Source organism: Patagioenas fasciata, chromosome 38 (assembly GCF_037038585.1).
Source record: "Patagioenas fasciata isolate bPatFas1 chromosome 38, bPatFas1.hap1, whole genome shotgun sequence".
Taxonomy (NCBI): Eukaryota; Metazoa; Chordata; class Aves; order Columbiformes; family Columbidae; genus Patagioenas; species Patagioenas fasciata.
The window spans coordinates 1,859,287-1,877,731 of NC_092557.1; the positions used below are offsets into that span (position 1 = coordinate 1,859,287).

The window sequence follows — 18,445 nt, forward strand, 5'->3', positions numbered from 1 at the left end:
TGGGAGCCAGGAGTTCAGGGGGGGACCCACCCAGGAGTTCTGAGGGGACCCAGGAGTTCAGGAGGGGACCCAGCCAGGAGTTCAGGGCGGGACCCAAGAGTTCAGGGGGGACCCAGGAGTGCCCCAAAGGACCCAAGAGTTCAGGGGGGACCCAGGAGTGCCCCAAAGGACCTAAGAGTTCAGGAGGGGACCCAAGAGTTCAGGAGGGGACCCACTCAGGAGTTCAGGCGGGACCCAGGAGTTCAGGGTGGGACCCAGGAGTTCAGGAGGGACCCAAGTGTTCAGGAGGGACCCAGGAGTGCCCCAAGGGACCCAAGAGTTCAGGAGGGGACCCAAGAGTTCAAGAGGGACCCAAGAGTTCATGGCGGGGCCCAGGAGTTCAGGGGGGACCCACCCAGGAGTTCAGGGGGGAACCCAGGAGTTCTGAGGGGCCCCAGGAGTTCGGGAGGGGACCCAGGAGTTCAGGGGGGACCTGAGAGCTTAGAAGGGGACCCAAGAGTTCAGGGCGGGACCCAGGAGTGCCCCAAAGGATCCAGAGTTCAGGAGGGACCCAGGAGTTCAGGGGGGGGACCCAGGATTTCGGGGGGACCCAGGAGTGCCCCAAGGGACCCAAGAGTTCAGGAGGGGACCCAAGAGTTCAGGAGGGGACCCAGCAGTGCCCCAAAGGACCCAGGAGTTCAGGAGGGGACCCAGGAGTTCAGGGCGGGACCCGAGAGCTTAGAAGGGGACTCAAGAGTTCAGGGGGGACCCAGGAGTGCCCCAAAGGACCCAGGAGGTCAGGAGGGACCCACCCAGGAGGTCAGGAGGGGAACCAAGAATTCAGGGGGGACCCGAGAGCTTAGAAGGGGACCCAAGAGTTCAGAACGGGAGCCAGGAGTTCAGGGGGGGACCCACCCAGGAGTTCAGGGGGGAACCCAGCAGTTCTGAGGGGACCCAGGAGTGCCCCAAAGCACCCAAGAGTTCAGGAGGGACCCGGGAGTTCAGCAGGGGACCCTGGAGTTCAGGAGGGGACCCAAGAGTGCCCCAAAGGACCCAGGAGTTCAGGGGAGAACCCAGGAGTTCTGAGGGGACTCAGGAGTTCAGGAGGGGACCTGAGAGTTCTGAGGGGACCCAGCAGTGCCCCAAAGGACCCAGGAGTTCGGGAGGGGACCCAAGAGTGCCCCAAAGGACCCAGGAGTGCCCCAAAGGACCCAGGAGTTCAGGGGGGAACCCAGGAGTTCTGAGGGGACCCAAGAGTGCCCCAAAGGACCCAAGAGTTCAAGAGGGGACCTAAGGGTTCTGGAGGGGACCCCCCCAGGAGTTCAGGGGGGAGACCTAGGAGTTCAGGGGGGGACCCAGGAGTACCTTAAAGGATCCAGAGTTCAGGAGGGGACCCAGGAGTTCAGGGCGGGACCAAGGAGTGCCCCAAAGGATCCAGGAGTTCGGGAGGGACCCAAGAGTTCAGGAGGGACCCAGGAGTGCCCCAAAGGATCCAGGAGTTCAGGAGGGGACCAAAGAGATGAGGAGGGGGACCCAAGAGATGAGGAGGGTACCCAAGAGATGAGGAGGGACCCACCCAGGAGTTCAGGAGGGGAGCCAGGAGTTCCAGGGGGACCCAGGAGTGCCCCAAAGCACCCAAGAGTTCAGGAGGGACCCAAGAGTTCAGGAGGGACCCAAGAGTTCAGGAGGGACCCAAGAGTTCAGGAGGGGACCCAGGAGTTCTGAGGGGACCCAGGAGTTCAGGGGGGACCCGAGAGCTTAGAAGGGGACCCAAGAGTTCAAGACAAGAGCCAGGAGTTCAGGGGGGGACCCAGGAATTCAGGAGGGGATCCAAGAGTTCAAGAGGGACCCAAGAGTTCAGGGGGGAACTCAGGAGTTCTGAGGGGACCCAGGAGTGCTCCAAAGGACCCAAGAGTTCAGGAGGGACCCAAGAGTTCAGGAGGGGACCCAAGAGTGCCCCAAAGCACCCAAGAGTTCAGGAGGGGACCCAAGAGTTCAGGAGGGGACCCAGGAGTGCCCCAAAGCACCCAAGAGTTCAGGAGGGACCCAAGAGTTCAGGGGGGGACCCAAGAGTTCAGGAGGGGACCCAAGAGTTCTGAGGGGACCCAGCAGTGCCCCAAAGGACCCAGGAGTTCGGGAGGGACCCAGGAATTCGGCAGGGGACCCAAGTGTTCAAGAGGGACCCAGGAGTTCAGGAGGGACCCAGCAGTGCCCCAAAGGACCCAGGAGTTCAGGGGGAACCCAGGAGTTCAGGGAGTAACCCACGAGTTCAGGGCGGGACCCAGGAGTTCTGAGGGGACTCAGGAGTTCAGGGGGGACCCGAGAGCTTAGAAGGGGACCCAAGAGTTCAGGACGGGAGCCAGGAGTTCAGGGGGGGACCCAGGAGTTCAGGGGGGGACCCAGCCAGGAGTTCAGGGGGGGACCCAGGAGTGCCCCAAAGGACCCAAGAGTTCCGGAGGGACCCAAGAGTTCAGGAGGGGACCCAAGAGTTCAGGAGGGGACCCAAGAGTTCAGGAGGGGACCCAAGAGTTCAGGAGGGGACCCACCCAGGAGTTCAGGCGGGACCCTGGAGTTCAGGGTGGGACCTGAGAGCTTAGAAGGGGACCCAAGAGTTCAGGAGGCGAGCCAGGAGTTCCAGGGGGACCCAGGAGTGCCCCAAAGCACCCAAGAGTTCAGGAGGGACCCAAGAGTTCAGGAGGGACCCAAGAGTTCAGGAGGGACCCAAGAGTTCAGGAGGGACCCAAGAGTTCAGGAGGGGACCCAAGAGTTCAGGAGGGGACCCAAGAGTTCAGGAGGGGACCCAAGAGTTCAGGAGGGGACCCAAGAGTTCAGGAGGGACCCAAGAGTTCAGGAGGGACCCAAGAGTTCAGGAGGGACCCAAGAGTTCAGGAGGGACCCAAGAGTTCAGGAGGGGACCCAAGAGTTCAGGAGGGGACCCAGAAGTGCCCCAAAGGACCCGGGAGTTCAGGGAGTAACCCACGAGTTCTGAGGCGACTCAGGAGTTCAGGAGGGGACCCAGGAGTTCAGGGGGGACCCAGGAGTTCAGGAGGGGACCCAGGAGTTCTGAGGGGACCCAGGAGTTCAGGAGGGGACCCAAGAGTTCAGGGGGGACCCGACAGCTTAGAAGGGGACCCAAGAGTTCAAGACAAGAGCCAGGAGTTCAGGGGGGGACCCAGGAATTCAGGAGGGCACCCACCCAGGAGTTCAGGAGGGGATCCAAGAGTTCAAGAGGGACCCAAGAGTTCAGGGGGGAACTCAGGAGTTCTGAGGGGACCCAGGAGTGCCCCAAAGGACCCAAGAGTTCCGGAGGGACCCAAGAGTTCAGGAGGGGACCCAAGAGTTCAGGGGGGGACCCAAGAGTTCAGGGGGGGACCCAGCCAGGAGTTCAGGGGGGGACCCAGCCAGGAGTTCAGGGGGGGACCCAGGAGTGCCCCAAAGGACCCAAGAGTTCCGGAGGGACCCAAGAGTTCTGGAGGGGACCCAAGAGTTCAGGAGGGGACCCACCCAGGAGTTCAGGCGGGACCCTGGAGTTCAGGGTGGGACCTGAGAGCTTAGAAGGGGACCCAAGAGTTCAGGAGGCGAGCCAGGAGTTCCAGGGGGACCCAGGAGTGCCCAAAGCACCCAAGAGTTCAGGAGGGACCCAAGAGTTCAGGAGGGACCCAAGAGTTCAGGAGGGGACCCAAGAGTTCAGGAGGGGACCCAAGAGTTCAGGAGGGGACCCAGCAGTGCCCCAAAGGACCCGGGAGTTCAGGGAGTAACCCACGAGTTCTGAGGCGACTCAGGAGTTCAGGAGGGGACCCAAGAGTTCAGGGGGGACCCAGGAGTTCAGGAGGGGACCCAGGAGTTCAGGAGGGGACCCAAGAGTTCAGGGGGGACCCGACAGCTTAGAAGGGGACCCAAGAGTTCAAGACAAGAGCCAGGAGTTCAGGGGGGGACCCAGGAATTCAGGAGGGCACCCACCCAGGAGTTCAGGAGGGACCCAAGAGTTCAGGGGGGAACCCAGGAGTTCAGGGGGGGACCCAGGAGTGCCCCAAAGGACCCAAGAGTTCCGGAGGGACCCAAGAGTTCAGGGGGGACCCAGCCAGGAGTTCAGGGGGGGACCCAGCCAGGAGTTCAGGGGGGGACCCAGCCAGGAGTTCAGGGGGGGACCCAGCCAGGAGTTCAGGGGGGGACCCAGGAGTGCCCCAAAGGACCCAAGAGTTCCGGAGGGACCCAAGAGTTCAGGAGGGACCCAAGAGTTCAGGAGGGGACCCAAGAGTTCAGGAGGGGACCCAAGAGTTCAGGAGGGGACCCACCCAGGAGTTCAGGCGGGACCCTGGAGTTCAGGGTGGGACCTGAGAGCTTAGAAGGGGACCCAAGAGTTCAGGAGGCGAGCCAGGAGTTCCAGGGGGACCCAGGAGTGCCCCAAAGCACCCAAGAGTTCAGGAGGGACCCAAGAGTTCAGGAGGGGACCCAAGAGTTCAGGAGGGGACCCAAGAGTTCAGGAGGGGACCCAAGAGTTCAGGAGGGGACCCAGGAGTTCAGGAGGGGACCCAAGAGTTCAGGGGGGACCCGACAGCTTAGAAGGGGACCCAAGAGTTCAAGACAAGAGCCAGGAGTTCAGGGGGGGACCCAGGAATTCAGGAGGGCACCCACCCAGGAGTTCAGGAGGGGATCCAAGAGTTCAAGAGGGACCCAAGAGTTCAGGGGGGAACTCAGGAGTTCTGAGGGGACCCAGGAGTGCCCCAAAGGACCCAAGAGTTCCGGAGGGACCCAAGAGTTCAGGAGGGGACCCAAGAGTTCAGGGGGGGACCCAAGAGTTCAGGGGGGGACCCAGCCAGGAGTTCAGGGGGGGACCCAGGAGTGCCCCAAAGGACCCAAGAGTTCCGGAGGGACCCAAGAGTTCTGGAGGGGACCCAAGAGTTCAGGAGGGGACCCACCCAGGAGTTCAGGCGGGACCCTGGAGTTCAGGGTGGGACCTGAGAGCTTAGAAGGGGACCCAAGAGTTCAGGAGGCGAGCCAGGAGTTCCAGGGGGACCCAGGAGTGCCCAAAGCACCCAAGAGTTCAGGAGGGACCCAAGAGTTCAGGAGGGACCCAAGAGTTCAGGAGGGACCCAAGAGTTCAGGAGGGGACCCAAGAGTTCAGGAGGGGACCCAAGAGTTCAGGAGGGGACCCAGCAGTGCCCCAAAGGACCCGGGAGTTCAGGGAGTAACCCACGAGTTCTGAGGCGACTCAGGAGTTCAGGAGGGGACCCAAGAGTTCAGGGGGGACCCAGGAGTTCAGGAGGGGACCCAGGAGTTCAGGAGGGGACCCAAGAGTTCAGGGGGGACCCGACAGCTTAGAAGGGGACCCAAGAGTTCAAGACAAGAGCCAGGAGTTCAGGGGGGGACCCAGGAATTCAGGAGGGCACCCACCCAGGAGTTCAGGAGGGACCCAAGAGTTCAGGGGGGAACCCAGGAGTTCAGGGGGGGACCCAGGAGTGCCCCAAAGGACCCAAGAGTTCCGGAGGGACCCAAGAGTTCAGGGGGGACCCAGCCAGGAGTTCAGGGGGGGACCCAGCCAGGAGTTCAGGGGGGGACCCAGCCAGGAGTTCAGGGGGGGACCCAGCCAGGAGTTCAGGGGGGGACCCAGGAGTGCCCCAAAGGACCCAAGAGTTCCGGAGGGACCCAAGAGTTCAGGAGGGACCCAAGAGTTCAGGAGGGGACCCAAGAGTTCAGGAGGGGACCCAAGAGTTCAGGAGGGGACCCACCCAGGAGTTCAGGCGGGACCCTGGAGTTCAGGGTGGGACCTGAGAGCTTAGAAGGGGACCCAAGAGTTCAGGAGGCGAGCCAGGAGTTCCAGGGGGACCCAGGAGTGCCCCAAAGCACCCAAGAGTTCAGGAGGGACCCAAGAGTTCAGGAGGGGACCCAAGAGTTCAGGAGGGGACCCAAGAGTTCAGGAGGGGACCCAAGAGTTCAGGAGGGGACCCAAGAGTTCAGGAGGGGACCCAGGAGTTCAGGAGGGGACCCAGGAGTTCAGGAGGGGACCCAGGAGTGCCCCAACGGATCCAGAGTTCAGGAGGGACCCAGGAGTTCAGGGGGGGGACCCAGGAGTTCAGGGGGTCCTGAGAGCTTAGAAGGGGACCCAAGAGTTCAGGACGGGACCCAGGAGTTCAGGAGGGACCCAGGAGTTCAGGAGGGGCCCCAGGAGTTCAGGGGGGACCTGAGAGCTTAGAAGGGGACCCAAGAGTTCAGGACGGGAGCCAGGAGTTCAGGAGGGACCCAGGAGTTCAGGAGGGACCCAGGAGTTCAGGAGGGGACCCAGGAGTGCCCCAAAGGACCCAGGAGTTCATGGGGGAACCCAGGAGTTCTGAGGGGACCCAGGAGTGCCCCAAAGGACCCAAGAGTTCAGGAGGGGACCCAGGAGTTCAGGAGGGGACCCAGGAGTTCAGGAGGGGCCCCAGGAGTTCAAGGGGGACCCAAGAGTTCTGAGGGGGACCCAAGAGTTCAGGGGGGACCCAAGAGTGCTCCAAAGGACCCAAGAGTTCAGGAGGGGACCCACCCAGGAGTTCAGGAGGGACCCAGGAGTTCAGGGCCAGACCTGAGAGCTTAGAAGGGGACCAAAGAGTTCAGGAGGGGAGCCAGGAGTTCAGGGGGGACCCAGGAGTGCCCCAAAGCACCCAAGAGTTCAGGAGGGACCCAAGAGTTCAGGGGGGGACCCAAGAGTTCAGGGGGGACCCAAGAGTTCAGGGGGGGACCCAAGAGTTCAGGGGGGGACCCACCCAGGAGTTTAGGAGGGGACTCAGGAGTTCAGGAGGGGACCTGAGAGTTCTGAGGGGACCCAGCAGTGCCCCAAAGGACCCAGGAGTTCGGGAGGGACCCTGGAGTTCAGGAGGGGACCCAAGAGTGCCCCAAAGGACCCAGGAGTGCCCCAAAGGACCCAGGAGTTCAGGGGGGAACCCAGGAGTTCTGAGGGGACCCAAGAGTGCCCCAAAGGACCCAAGAGTTCAAGAGGGGACCTAAGGGTTCTGGAGGGGACCCCCCCAGGAGTTCAGGGGGGAGACCTAGGAGTTCAGGGGGGGACCCAGGAGTACCTTAAAGGATCCAGAGTTCAGGAGGGGACCCAGGAGTTCAGGGCAGGACCAAGGAGTGCCCCAAAGGATCCAGGAGTTCGGGAGGGACCCAAGAGTTCAGGAGGGACCCAGGAGTGCCCCAAAGGATCCAGGAGTTCAGGAGGGGACCAAAGAGATGAGGAGGGGGACCCAAGAGATGAGGAGGGGGACCCAAGAGTTCAGGAGGGGACCCAAGAGATGAGGAGGGGGACCCAAGGGATGAGGAGGGACCCACCCAGGAGTTCAGGGGGGGACCCAGCCAGGAGTTCAGGGGGGACCCAGCCAGGAGTTCAGGGGGGGACCCAGCCAGGAGTTCAGGGGGGGACCCAGGAGTGCCCCAAAGGACCCAAGAGTTCCGGAGGGACCCAAGAGTTCAGGAGGGGACCCAAGAGTTCAGGAGGGGACCCACCCAGGAGTTCAGGCGGGACCCTGGAGTTCAGGGTGGGACCTGAGAGCTTAGAAGGGGACCCAAGAGTTCAGGAGGCGAGCCAGGAGTTCCAGGGGGACCCAGGAGTGCCCCAAAGCACCCAAGAGTTCAGGAGGGACCCAAGAGTTCAGGAGGGACCCAAGAGTTCAGGAGGGACCCAAGAGTTCAGGAGGGGACCCAAGAGTTCAGGAGGGGACCCAAGAGTTCAGGAGGGACCCAAGAGATGAGGAGGGACCCAAGAGATGAGGAGGGGACCCAAGAGATGAGGAGGGGACCCAAGAGATGAGGAGGGACCCACCCAGGAGTTCAGGAGGGGACCCAAGAGTTCAGGGGGGACCTGAGAGCTTAGAAGGGGACCCAAGAGTTCAAGACAAGAGCCAGGAGTTCAGGAGGGACCCAGGAGTTCAGGAGGGGACCCAGGAGTGCCCCAAAGGACCCAAGAGTTCAGGAGGGGACCCAGGAGTTCAGGAGGGGACCCAGGAGTTCAGGAGGGGACCCAGGAGTTCCAGGGGGACCCAGGAGTGCCCCAAAGCACCCAAGAGTTCAGGGGGGGACCCAAGAGTTCAGGGGGGGACCCAAGAGTTCAGGGGGGGACCCACCCAGGAGTTTAGGAGGGGACCCAGGAGTTCTGAGGGGACTCAGGAGTTCAGGAGGGGACCTGAGAGTTCTGAGGGGACCCAGCAGTGCCCCAAAGGACCCAGGAGTTCAGGAGGGGACCCAAGAGTGCCCCAAAGGACCCAGGAGTGCCCCAAATGACCCAGGAGTTCAGGGGGGAACCCAGGAGTTCTGAGGGGACCCAAGAGTGCCCCAAAGGACCCAAGAGTTCAAGAGGGGACCTAAGGGTTCTGGAGGGGACCCCCCCAGGAGTTCAGGGGGGAGACCTAGGAGTTCAGGGGGGGACCCAGGAGTACCTTAAAGGATCCAGAGTTCAGGAGGGGACCCAGGAGTTCAGGGCGGGACCAAGGAGTGCCCCAAAGGATCCAGGAGTTCGGGAGGGACCCAAGAGTTCAGGAGGGACCCAAGAGTGCCCCAAAGGATCCAGGAGTTCAGGAGGGGACCAAAGAGATGAGGAGGGGGACCCAAGAGATGAGGAGGGGGACCCAAGAGTTCAGGAGGGGACCCAAGAGATGAGGAGGGGGACCCAAGAGATGAGGAGGGGGACCCAAGAGATGAGGAGGGACCCACCCAGGAGTTCAGGAGGGGAGCCAGGAGTTCCAGGGGGACCCAGGAGTGCCCCAAAGCACCCAAGAGTTCAGGAGGGACCCAAGAGTTCAGGAGGTGACCCAAGAGATGAGGAGGGGGACCCAAGAGATGAGGAGGGGGACCCAAGAGATGAGGAGGGACCCACCCAGGAGTTCAGGAGGGGAGCCAGGAGTTCCAGGGGGACCCAGGAGTGCCCCAAAGCACCCAAGAGTTCAGGAGGGACCCAAGAGTTCAGGAGGGACCCAAGAGTTCAGGAGGGGACCCAAGAGTTCAGGAGGGGACCCAAGAGTTCAGGAGGGGACCCAAGAGTTCAGGAGGGGACCCAAGAGTTCAGGAGGGGACCCAAGAGTTCAGGAGGGGACCCAAGAGTTCAGGAGGGGACCCAAGAGTTCAGGAGGGGACCCAAGAGTTCAGGAGGGGACCCAGCAGTGCCCCAAAGGACCCGGGAGTTCAGGGAGTAACCCACGAGTTCTGAGGCGACTCAGGAGTTCAGGAGGGGACCCAAGAGTTCAGGGGGGACCCAGGAGTTCAGGAGGGGACCCAGGAGTTCTGAGGGGACCCAGGAGTTCAGGAGGGGACCCAGGAGTTCAGGGGGGACCCGACAGCTTAGAAGGGGACCCAAGAGTTCAAGACAAGAGCCAGGAGTTCAGGGGGGGACCCAGGAATTCAGGAGGGCACCCACCCAGGAGTTCAGGAGGGGATCCAAGAGTTCAAGAGGGACCCAAGAGTTCAGGGGGGAACCCAGGAGTTCAGGGGGGGACCCAGGAGTGCCCCAAAGGACCCAAGAGTTCTGGAGGGACCCAAGAGTTCAGGAGGGGACCCAAGAGTTCAGGGGGGGACCCAGCCAGGAGTTCAGGGGGGGACCCAGCCAGGAGTTCAGGGGGGGACCCAGGAGTGCCCCAAAGGACCCAAGAGTTCCGGAGGGACCCAAGAGTTCAGGAGGGGACCCAAGAGTTCAGGAGGGGACCCACCCAGGAGTTCAGGCGGGACCCTGGAGTTCAGGGTGGGACCTGAGAGCTTATAAGGGGACCCAAGAGTTCAGGAGGCGAGCCAGGAGTTCCAGGGGGACCCAGGAGTGCCCCAAAGCACCCAAGAGTTCAGGAGGGACCCAAGAGTTCAGGAGGGACCCAAGAGTTCAGGAGGGACCCAAGAGTTCAGGAGGGGACCCAAGAGTTCAGGAGGGGACCCAAGAGTTCAGGAGGGACCCAAGAGATGAGGAGGGACCCAAGAGATGAGGAGGGGACCCAAGAGATGAGGAGGGGACCCAAGAGATGAGGAGGGGACCCAAGAGATGAGGAGGGACCCACCCAGGAGTTCAGGAGGGGAGCCAGGAGTTCCAGGGGGACCCAGGAGTGCCCCAAAGCACCCAAGAGTTCAGGAGGGACCCAAGAGTTCAGGAGGGACCCAAGAGTTCAGGAGGGGACCCAAGAGTTCAGGAGGGGACCCAAGAGTTCAGGAGGGGACCCAAGAGTTCAGGAGGGACCCAAGAGTTCAGGAGGGACCCAAGAGTTCAGGAGGGACCCAAGAGTTCAGGAGGGGACCCACCAGTGCCCCAAAGGACCCGGGAGTTCAGGGGGGAACACAGGAGTTCTGAGGCGACTCAGGAGTTCAGGAGGGGACCCAAGAGTTCAGGGGGGACCCAGGAGTTCAGGAGGGGATCCAGGAGTTCAGGAGGGGACCCAGGAGTTCAGGAGGGGACCCAAGAGTTCAGGGGGGACCCGACAGCTTAGAAGGGGAACCAAGAGTTCAAGACAAGAGCCAGGACTTCAGGGGGGGACCCAGGAATTCAGGAGGGCACCCACCCAGGAGTTCAGGAGGGGATCCAAGAGTTCAAGAGGGACCCAAGAGTTCAGGGGGGAACCCAGGAGTTCAGGGGGGGACCCAGGAGTGCCCCAAAGGACCCAAGAGTTCCGGAGGGACCCAAGAGTTCAGGAGGGGACCCAAGAGTTCAGGAGGGGACCCAGCCAGGAGTTCAGGGGGGGACCCAGCCAGGAGTTCAGGGGGGGACCCAGCCAGGAGTTCAGGGGGGGACCCAGCCAGGAGTTCAGGGGGGGACCCAGGAGTGCCCCAAAGGACCCAATAGTTCAGGAGGGACCCAAGAGTTCAGGAGGGGACCCAAGAGTTCAGGAGGGGACCCACCCAGGAGTTCAGGCGGGACCCTGGAGTTCAGGGTGGGACCTGAGAGCTTAGAAGGGGACCCAAGAGTTCAGGAGGCGAGCCAGGAGTTCCAGGGGGACCCAGGAGTGCCCCAAAGCACCCAAGAGTTCAGGAGGGACCCAAGAGTTCAGGAGGGGACCCAAGAGTTCAGGAGGGGACCCAAGAGTTCAGGAGGGGACCCAAGAGTTCAGGGGGGACCCGAGAGCTTAGAAGGGGACCCAAGAGTTCAGGGCGGGACCCAGGAGTTCACGGTGGGACCCAGGAGTGCCCCAACGGATCCAGAGTTCAGGAGGGACCCAGGAGTTCAGGGGGGGGACCCAGGAGTTCGGGGGGGACCCAGGAGTGCCCCAAGGGACCCAAGAGTTCAGGAGGGGACCCAGCAGTGCCCCAAAGGACCCGGGAGTTCAGGGGGGAACACAGGAGTTCTGAGGGGACCCAGGAGTTCAGGAGGGGACCCAGTAGTTCAGGGGCGACCTGAGAGCTTAGAAGGGGACCCAAGAGTTCAGGACGGGAGCCAGGAGTTCACGAGGGACCCAGGAGTTCAGGAGGGGACCCAGGAGTGCCCCAAAGGACCCAGGAGTTCATGGGGGAACCCAGGAGTTCTGAGGGGACCCAGGAGTGCCCCAAAGGACCCAAGAGTTCAGGAGGGGACCCAATAGTTCAGGAGGGGACCCAGGAGTTCAGGAGGGGCCCCAGGAGTTCAGGAGGGTCCCAAGAGTTCAAGGGGGACCCAAGAGTTCTGAGGGGACCCAAGAGTTCAGGGGGGACCCAAGAGTGCTCCAAAGGACCCAAGAGTTCAGGAGGGGACCCAAGAGTTCAGGAGGGGACCCACCCAGGAGTTCAGGAGGGACCCAGGAGTTCAGGGTGGGACCTGAGAGCTTAGAAGGGGACCAAAGAGTTCAGGAGGGGAGCCAGGAGTTCAGGGGGGACCCAGGAGTGCCCCAAAGCACCCAAGAGTTCAGGAGGGACCCAAGAGTTCAGGGGGGGACCCAAGAGTTCAGGGGGGACCCACCCAGGAGTTTAGGAGCGGACCCAGGAGTTCTGAGGGGACTCAGGAGTTCAGGAGGGGACCTGAGAGTTCTGAGGGGACCCAGCAGTGCCCCAAAGGACCCAGGAGTTCAGGAGGGACCCTGGAGTTCAGGAGGGGACCCAAGAGTGCCCCAAAGGACCCAGGAGTGCCCCAAAGGACCCAGGAGTTCTGAGGGGACCCAAGAGTGCCCCAAAGGACCCAAGAGTTCAAGAGGGGACCTAAGGGTTCTGGAGGGGACCCCCCAGGAGTTCAGGGGGGAGACCTAGGAGTACCTTAAAGGATCCAGAGTTCAGGAGGGGACCCAGGAGTTCAGGGCGGGACCAAGGAGTGCCCCAAAGGATCCAGGAGTTCGGGAGGGACCCAAGAGTTCAGGAGGGACCCAGGAGTGCCCCAAAGGATCCAGGAGTTCAGGAGGGGACCAAAGAGATGAGGAGGGGGACCCAAGAGATGAGGAGGGGGACCCAAGAGATGAGGAGGGGGACCCACCCAGGAGTTCAGGAGGGACCCAAGAGTTCAGGAGGGACCCAAGAGTTCAGGAGGGGACCCAGCAGTGCCCCAAAGGACCTGGGAGTTCAGGGAGTAACCCACGAGTTCTGAGGCGACTCAGGAGTTCAGGAGGGGACCCAAGAGTTCAGGGGGGACCCAGGAGTTCAGGAGGGGACCCAGGAGTTCAGGAGGGGACCCAGGAGTTCAGGGGGGACCCAAGAGCTTAGAAGGGGACCCAAGAGTTCAAGACAGGAGCCAGGCGTTCAGGGGGGGACCCAGGAATTCAGGAGGGCACCCACCCAGGAGTTCAGGAGGGGATCCAAGAGTTCAAGAGGGACCCAAGAGTTCAGGGGGGAACCCAGGAGTTCTGAGGGGACCAGGAGTGCTCCAAAGGACCCAAGAGTTCAGGAGGGGACCCAAGAGTTCAGGAGGGACCCAAGAGTTCAGGGGGGGACCCAAGAGTTCTGAGGGGACTCAGGAGTTCAGGAGGGAACCCGAGAGTTCTGAGGGGACCCAGCAGTGCCCCAAAGCACCCAGGAGTTCGGGAGGGACCCAGGAATTCGGGAGGGGACCCAAGTGTTCAAGAGGGACCCAGCAGTTCAGGAGGGACCCAGCAGTGCCCCAAAGGACCCAGGAGTTCAGGGAGTAACCCACGAGTTCAGGAGGGGACCCAGGAGTTCAGGGGGGCCCCCAAGAGCTCAGGGTGGACCGAAGAGTTCAGGAGGGGGACCAGGAGTTCAGGAGGGACCCAGCAGTGCTCCAAAGGACCCAAGAGTTCAGGGGGGGATGCAAGAGTTCAGGGGGGGACCCACCCAGGAGTTCAGGAGGGACCCAGGAGTTCAGGGCCAGACCTGAGAGCTTAGAAGGGGACCCAAGAGTTCAGGAGGGGAGCCAGGAGTTCAGGGTGGACCCAGGAGTGCCCCAAAGCACCCAAGAGTTCAGGAGGGACCCAAGAGTTCAGGGGGGGACCCAGCAGTGCCCCAAAGGACCCAGGAGTTCAGGGGGGAACACAGGAGTTCAGGAGGGGATCCAAGAGTTCAAGAGGGACCCAAGAGTTCAGGGGGGGACCCACCCAGGAGTTTAGGAGCAGACCCAGGAGTTCTGAGGGGACTCAGGAGTTCAGGAGGGGACCCGAGAGTTCTGAGGGGACCCAGCAGTGCCCCAAAGGACCCAGGAGTTCGGGAGGGACCCAGGAATTCGGGAGGGGACCCAGGAGTTCAGGAGGGGGGACCCAGGAGTTCAGGAGGGACCCAGGAGTGCCTCAAAGGACCCAGGAGTTCAGGGAGTAACCCACGAGTTCAGGAGGGGACCCAGGAGTTCAGGGGGGCCCCCAAGAGCTCAGGGGGGACCAAAGAGTTCAGGAGGGACCCAGCAGTGCCCCAAAGGACCCAGGAGTTCAGGAGGGGACCCAAGAGTTCAGGGGGGAGCCGAGAGCTTAGAAGGGGACCCAAGAGTTCAGGACAGGAGCCAGGAGTTCAGGAGGGACCCACCAAGGAGTTCAGGAGGGACCCACCCAGGAGTTCTGAGGGGACCCAGGAGTGCCCCAAACCACCCAAGAGTTCAGGAGGGACCCAAGAGTTCAGGAGGGGACCCAAGAGTTCAGGAGGGGACCTGAGAGCTTAGAAGGGGACCCAAGAGTTCAGGAGGGGAGCCAGGAGTTCCGTGGGGACTCAGGAGTGCCCCAAAGCACCCAAGAGTTCAAGAGGGACCCAGGAGTGCCCCAAAGCACCCAAGAGTTCAAGAGGGACCCAAGAGTTCAAGAGGGGACCCACCCAGGAGTTCGGGAGGGGACCCACCCAGGAGTTCTGAGGGGACCCAGGAGTTCGGGAGTGGACCCAAGAGCTTAGAAGGGGACCCAAGAGTTCAGGGCGGGACCCAGGAGTGCCCCAAAGGATCCAGAGTTCAGGAGGGACCCAGGAGTGCCCCAAAGGATCCAGAGTTCAGGAGGGGACCCAGGAGTGCCCCAAAGGACCCGGGAGTTCAGGGGGGAACACAGGAGTTCTGAGGGGACTCAGGAGTTCAGGAGGGGACCCAAGAGTTCAGGGGGGACCCGAGAGCTTAGAAGGGGACCCAAGAGTTCAAGACAAGAGCCAGGAGTTCAGGGGGGGACCCAGGAATTCAGGAGGGGATCCAAGAGTTCAAGAGGGACCCAAGAGTTCAGGGGGGAACCCAGGAGTTCTGAGGGGACCCAGGAGTGCTCCAAAGGACCCAAGAGTTCAGGAGGGGACCCAAGAGTTCAGGAGGGGACCCAAGAGTGCCCCAAAGCACCCAAGAGTTAAGGGGGGGACCCACCCAGGAGTTCAGGAGGGACCCAGGAGTTCAGGGCGAGACCTGAGAGCTTGGAAGGGGACCAAAGAGTTCAGGAGGGGACCCAGGAGTTCAGGGGGGACCCAGGAGTGCCCCAAAGCACCCAAGAGTTCAGGGGGGGACCCAAGAGTTCAGGGGGGGACCCACCCAGGAGTTTAGGAGCGGACCCAGGAGTTCTGAGGGGACTCAGGAGTTCAGGAGGGGACCCAAGAGTGCCCCAAAGGACCCAGGAGTTCAGGGGGGGACCCAGGAGTTCAGGGGGGGACCCAGGAGTTCAGGGGGGGACCCAGGAGTTCAGGGGGGGACCCAGGAGTGCCCCAAAGGACCCAAGAGTTCAGGAGGGGACCCAGGAGTTCAGGAGGGGACCCAGGAGTTCAGGAGGGGACCCAGGAGTGCCCCAAAGGACCCAAGATTTCAAGAGGGGACCTAAGAGTTCAGGAGGGATCCAGGAGTTCAGGAGGGGATCCCCCCAGGAGTTGAGGAGGGGACCCCCCCAGGAGTTCAGGAGGGGACCCCCCCAGGAGTTCAGGAGGGGACCCATGAGTGCCTTAAAGGATCCAGAGTTCAGGAGGGGACCCAGGAGTGCCCCAAAGGACCCAAGAGTTCGGGAGGGACCGAAGAGATGAGGAGGGGGACCCAAGAGATGAGGAGGGGGACCCAAGAGATGAGGAGGGGGACCCAAGAGATGAGGAGGGGGACCCAAGAGATGAGGAGGGGACCACCCAGGAGTGCCCCAAAGGACCCAGGAGTGCCCCAAAGGACCCAGGAGTGCCCCAAAGGACCCAGGAGTTCTGAGGGGACCCAGGAGTTCAGGGGATAACCCAGGAGTTCTGAGGGGACCTAGGAGTTCAGGAGGGACCCAAGCATCCGGCTGCCCCTCCCCTGCAGGTTCTGGACTTGTCACTCAACGAGGTCACAACTCTGCAGGGTTTCCCACCCCTCCCCCACCTGGAGGAACTGGATCTCCATGGAAACCGTGAGAACCAAGGGGACACTGGAGGGCCTGGGAGGCACTGAGGGGTCAGTGGGGGTCAATGGGGATCAGTGCGACCGGATCAAAGAGAACTGGGGTGAACTGGGGTGAACTGTGGTGAACTGGGGGTGCTGGGGTCAGGCTCTGATTGGTTCTTCCCTTTGACTCTGACCTTAGCGATTGGCGACGCCTCCGCCCTCACCCCATTGGCCGCCTGCCCCCAGCTGCGCCGCATCCGATTGGCCGACACGCCCTTGGCCGCCGCCCCCGATCGCTGCGCCCGCCTGGCCGAGCTCCTCCCGCAGGTGACCATCGCTCTCAGCTGATTCGTCGGTGCCTCTGAAGACTCCGCCCACTCCCGCGCAACCCACCTTAAAGCACGGGGGTGGGGGGGGGGGCAATAAATAAAGTGATGTTACCACAATGCGAGTCCGTTTGTGTGACCCCAGCCTCGCCTGGTTCTGAGCGCGTCTGTCAGACGGCTGCTTTGCTCTTACGAGTTCACTGCTGTGCGATTGTGATGGCGAAGGACTGGAATTATTCATTTAATTAATTATTAACTAATTGATTAATTAATTAATAATTCCAGTCCTCCCCTAGAGCTTCCACAGCCCTACTGCTGCACCAGACTTGTAGGTATTTTGTGTGGAAAAAGAAGAAAAAACTAAATTACACGTTCCGATCCATTACATGACATTGCCGTACCCCTAGGAAATACTCAAACAATAAACAGCCAAACACACACGAAACAAATGAGACCCTGATTATGGAAATTAAACCCGATTATGAAAACTACCTCATTAAATATGCAAATGAGGTAAACACACCTCCCCCCCGGCCACTTCACACCGGGTTAGGGTTTAGGGTTAGGATTTTAGCTATCATCCCAAAGTTCAAGTTAAAGTTTTGAGTCACTAATGCTCATAACAGTCTTTCCAGGTTTTAATTGCTTCACCGTAGTAATTACCAGTTTGCAGGTGGTTACAAGGCCGAGAATATATTTTTCACTGCGACTAATCGCCTTCCACAACACAGTTCCCACTTTTTCCCAGGTCTCTATTTGAAAAACTCCTAACAGTTCAGCAGGAAACCCACTGCCTCTGCACCAAATGAACAGTGTTTTGAGGTTACTCTCCTCATACTTCACCCCTCTCTTAGAGAGAATATGCGGGAGAACCCCCCAGTATTTCTTCTTCTTCTTTAAAAATATTCTGCCCCATCTCCTCTCGCTCCTCTTTGGGCGTCCGTTGCGACGACATCGGATCCTTCATCCCTCCTCTGTCGCTCCGTAGCCGTCAATCGGGAGTCACGCAGCCCGCAGCCCGCGTCCCGGTCCCGGTCCAGCCGAGCCGTTCCAGCTGGGGCTCGCTCCCCGCAGTGGTCGCAAGCCTTCCGTAAATTCTCCTTAGGGATCACGTCGGGGTCTCCGCTCGCGAGGGCGCAAACTCACGGACTCCACGCAACTCAACACGAGTTCAAGCGAAGCCATTTATTGCGGAGACAAGCCTCCTTGTATAAGCAGTTATTTCCCGATAAGCGTCCACGTTCCAAACACGCGTCGGCTGATCGGATATCGTCCACGTTCGGGTCTCGTTATTATAGAATTACCTCACCCTCATAACAGGTGGTGTTTTTCAGCCTTTGCGCCGGCCTCGGAGTCGCTTTGTCTAGGTCAGAAATAAATCTCTACCTAACAGAAACCCATCCGCACAACAACCTTAAGAACATCCCTTAAATCTCCCACAGGTGCTGTCATTTATAGTTAGGGTCCAGGTGATTTTATAAGGGTGGTGGGCGGGGCCTGGGACGATCGACCCCTCCCCTCGGCAGCTTTTGAGCCGTTTAATCTACATGGGCAGACGTCTTTGCAGAAGCGGAGGTGTCTGTTCGAGGTACGAGCTCCAGGAGCAGCCAAGGTTCAGTAGCAGCTGTAGTAGAAAGGTTGTTTGTCATTATGTTTCATTCATTGATTCGGTTCCAGCTGCTTTGCATTTTCCGAAAATTCCTGACTACAATGGAGATGGAGTGCTGGCAGTTGTATTTCACTTTCTATCTGCTCCCTAGAAAAACTAAGTTGAGATCCATACTCGGTCTCATTGTAGCTGCAATAGCAGCAATAAAGTGCAGGTGCTGTCATTTTCAGGGAGATTCCAGGTAATTTGGTAAGGGTGGTGAGGGGGTCTGGGGTGAATGACCCCGCCCCTTTCCCAGGGGTTTGTGGGAAGGGGTGGGCGGAGCCCTGGGTATTTGAGCCCCGGTCCCCGGGCAGGGAGCTCATTCTGCTCCAGAGCCTCTTGGGTGGTGGTTCTCTGCTGCTCCTTCAGCAGCTTTTGAGCTGTTTAATCTAAGTGGGTAGATGTCTTTGGACAAGCGGAGGTGTCTGTTTGACATAAGAGCTTCAGGAGCAGCAAAGGTTCAGTAGCAGTTGTAGTAGAAAGGTTGTTTGTTATTATTTTTCATTTGTTGATTCAATTCCAGGTCCTTTGCATTTTCCTGAAATTCCTGACTACAATGAAGATGCTGGAGTGCTGGTGGTGGTATTTCACTTTCTATCTGCTCCCTAGAAAAACTAAGTTGAGATCCATACTCGGTCTCATTGTAGCTGCAATAGCAGCAATAAAGTGCAGGCGCTGTCATTTTCAGGGAGGTTCCAGGTAATTTGGTAAGGGTGGTGAGGGGGTCTGGGGTGAATGACCCCGCCCCTTTCCCAGGGGTTTGTGGGAAGGGGTGGGCGGAGCCCTGGGTATTTGAGCCCCGGTCCCCGGGCAGGGAGCTCATTCTGCTCCAGAGCCTCTTCGGTGGTGGTTCTCTGC

General features: G+C 60.5%; 1 protein-coding gene across 2 annotated transcripts in view; it reads left to right on the top strand.

The window, feature by feature from the left end:
• The window catches only part of RABGGTA (Rab geranylgeranyltransferase subunit alpha), a 40,371-nt gene extending 24,315 nt beyond the window's left edge, over positions 1 to 16,056 (top strand). For both annotated transcript variants that reach the window (XM_071801382.1, XM_071801383.1), the window contains exons 24-25: positions 15,548 to 15,635; positions 15,810 to 16,056. In XM_071801382.1, the coding sequence (XP_071657483.1) occupies positions 15,548 to 15,635; positions 15,810 to 15,958 (237 nt within the window). In that variant the 3' untranslated portion in view covers positions 15,959 to 16,056. The remainder of the gene's footprint in view (positions 1 to 15,547; positions 15,636 to 15,809) is intronic.
• Positions 16,057 to 18,445: the final 2,389 nt, after the last annotated feature.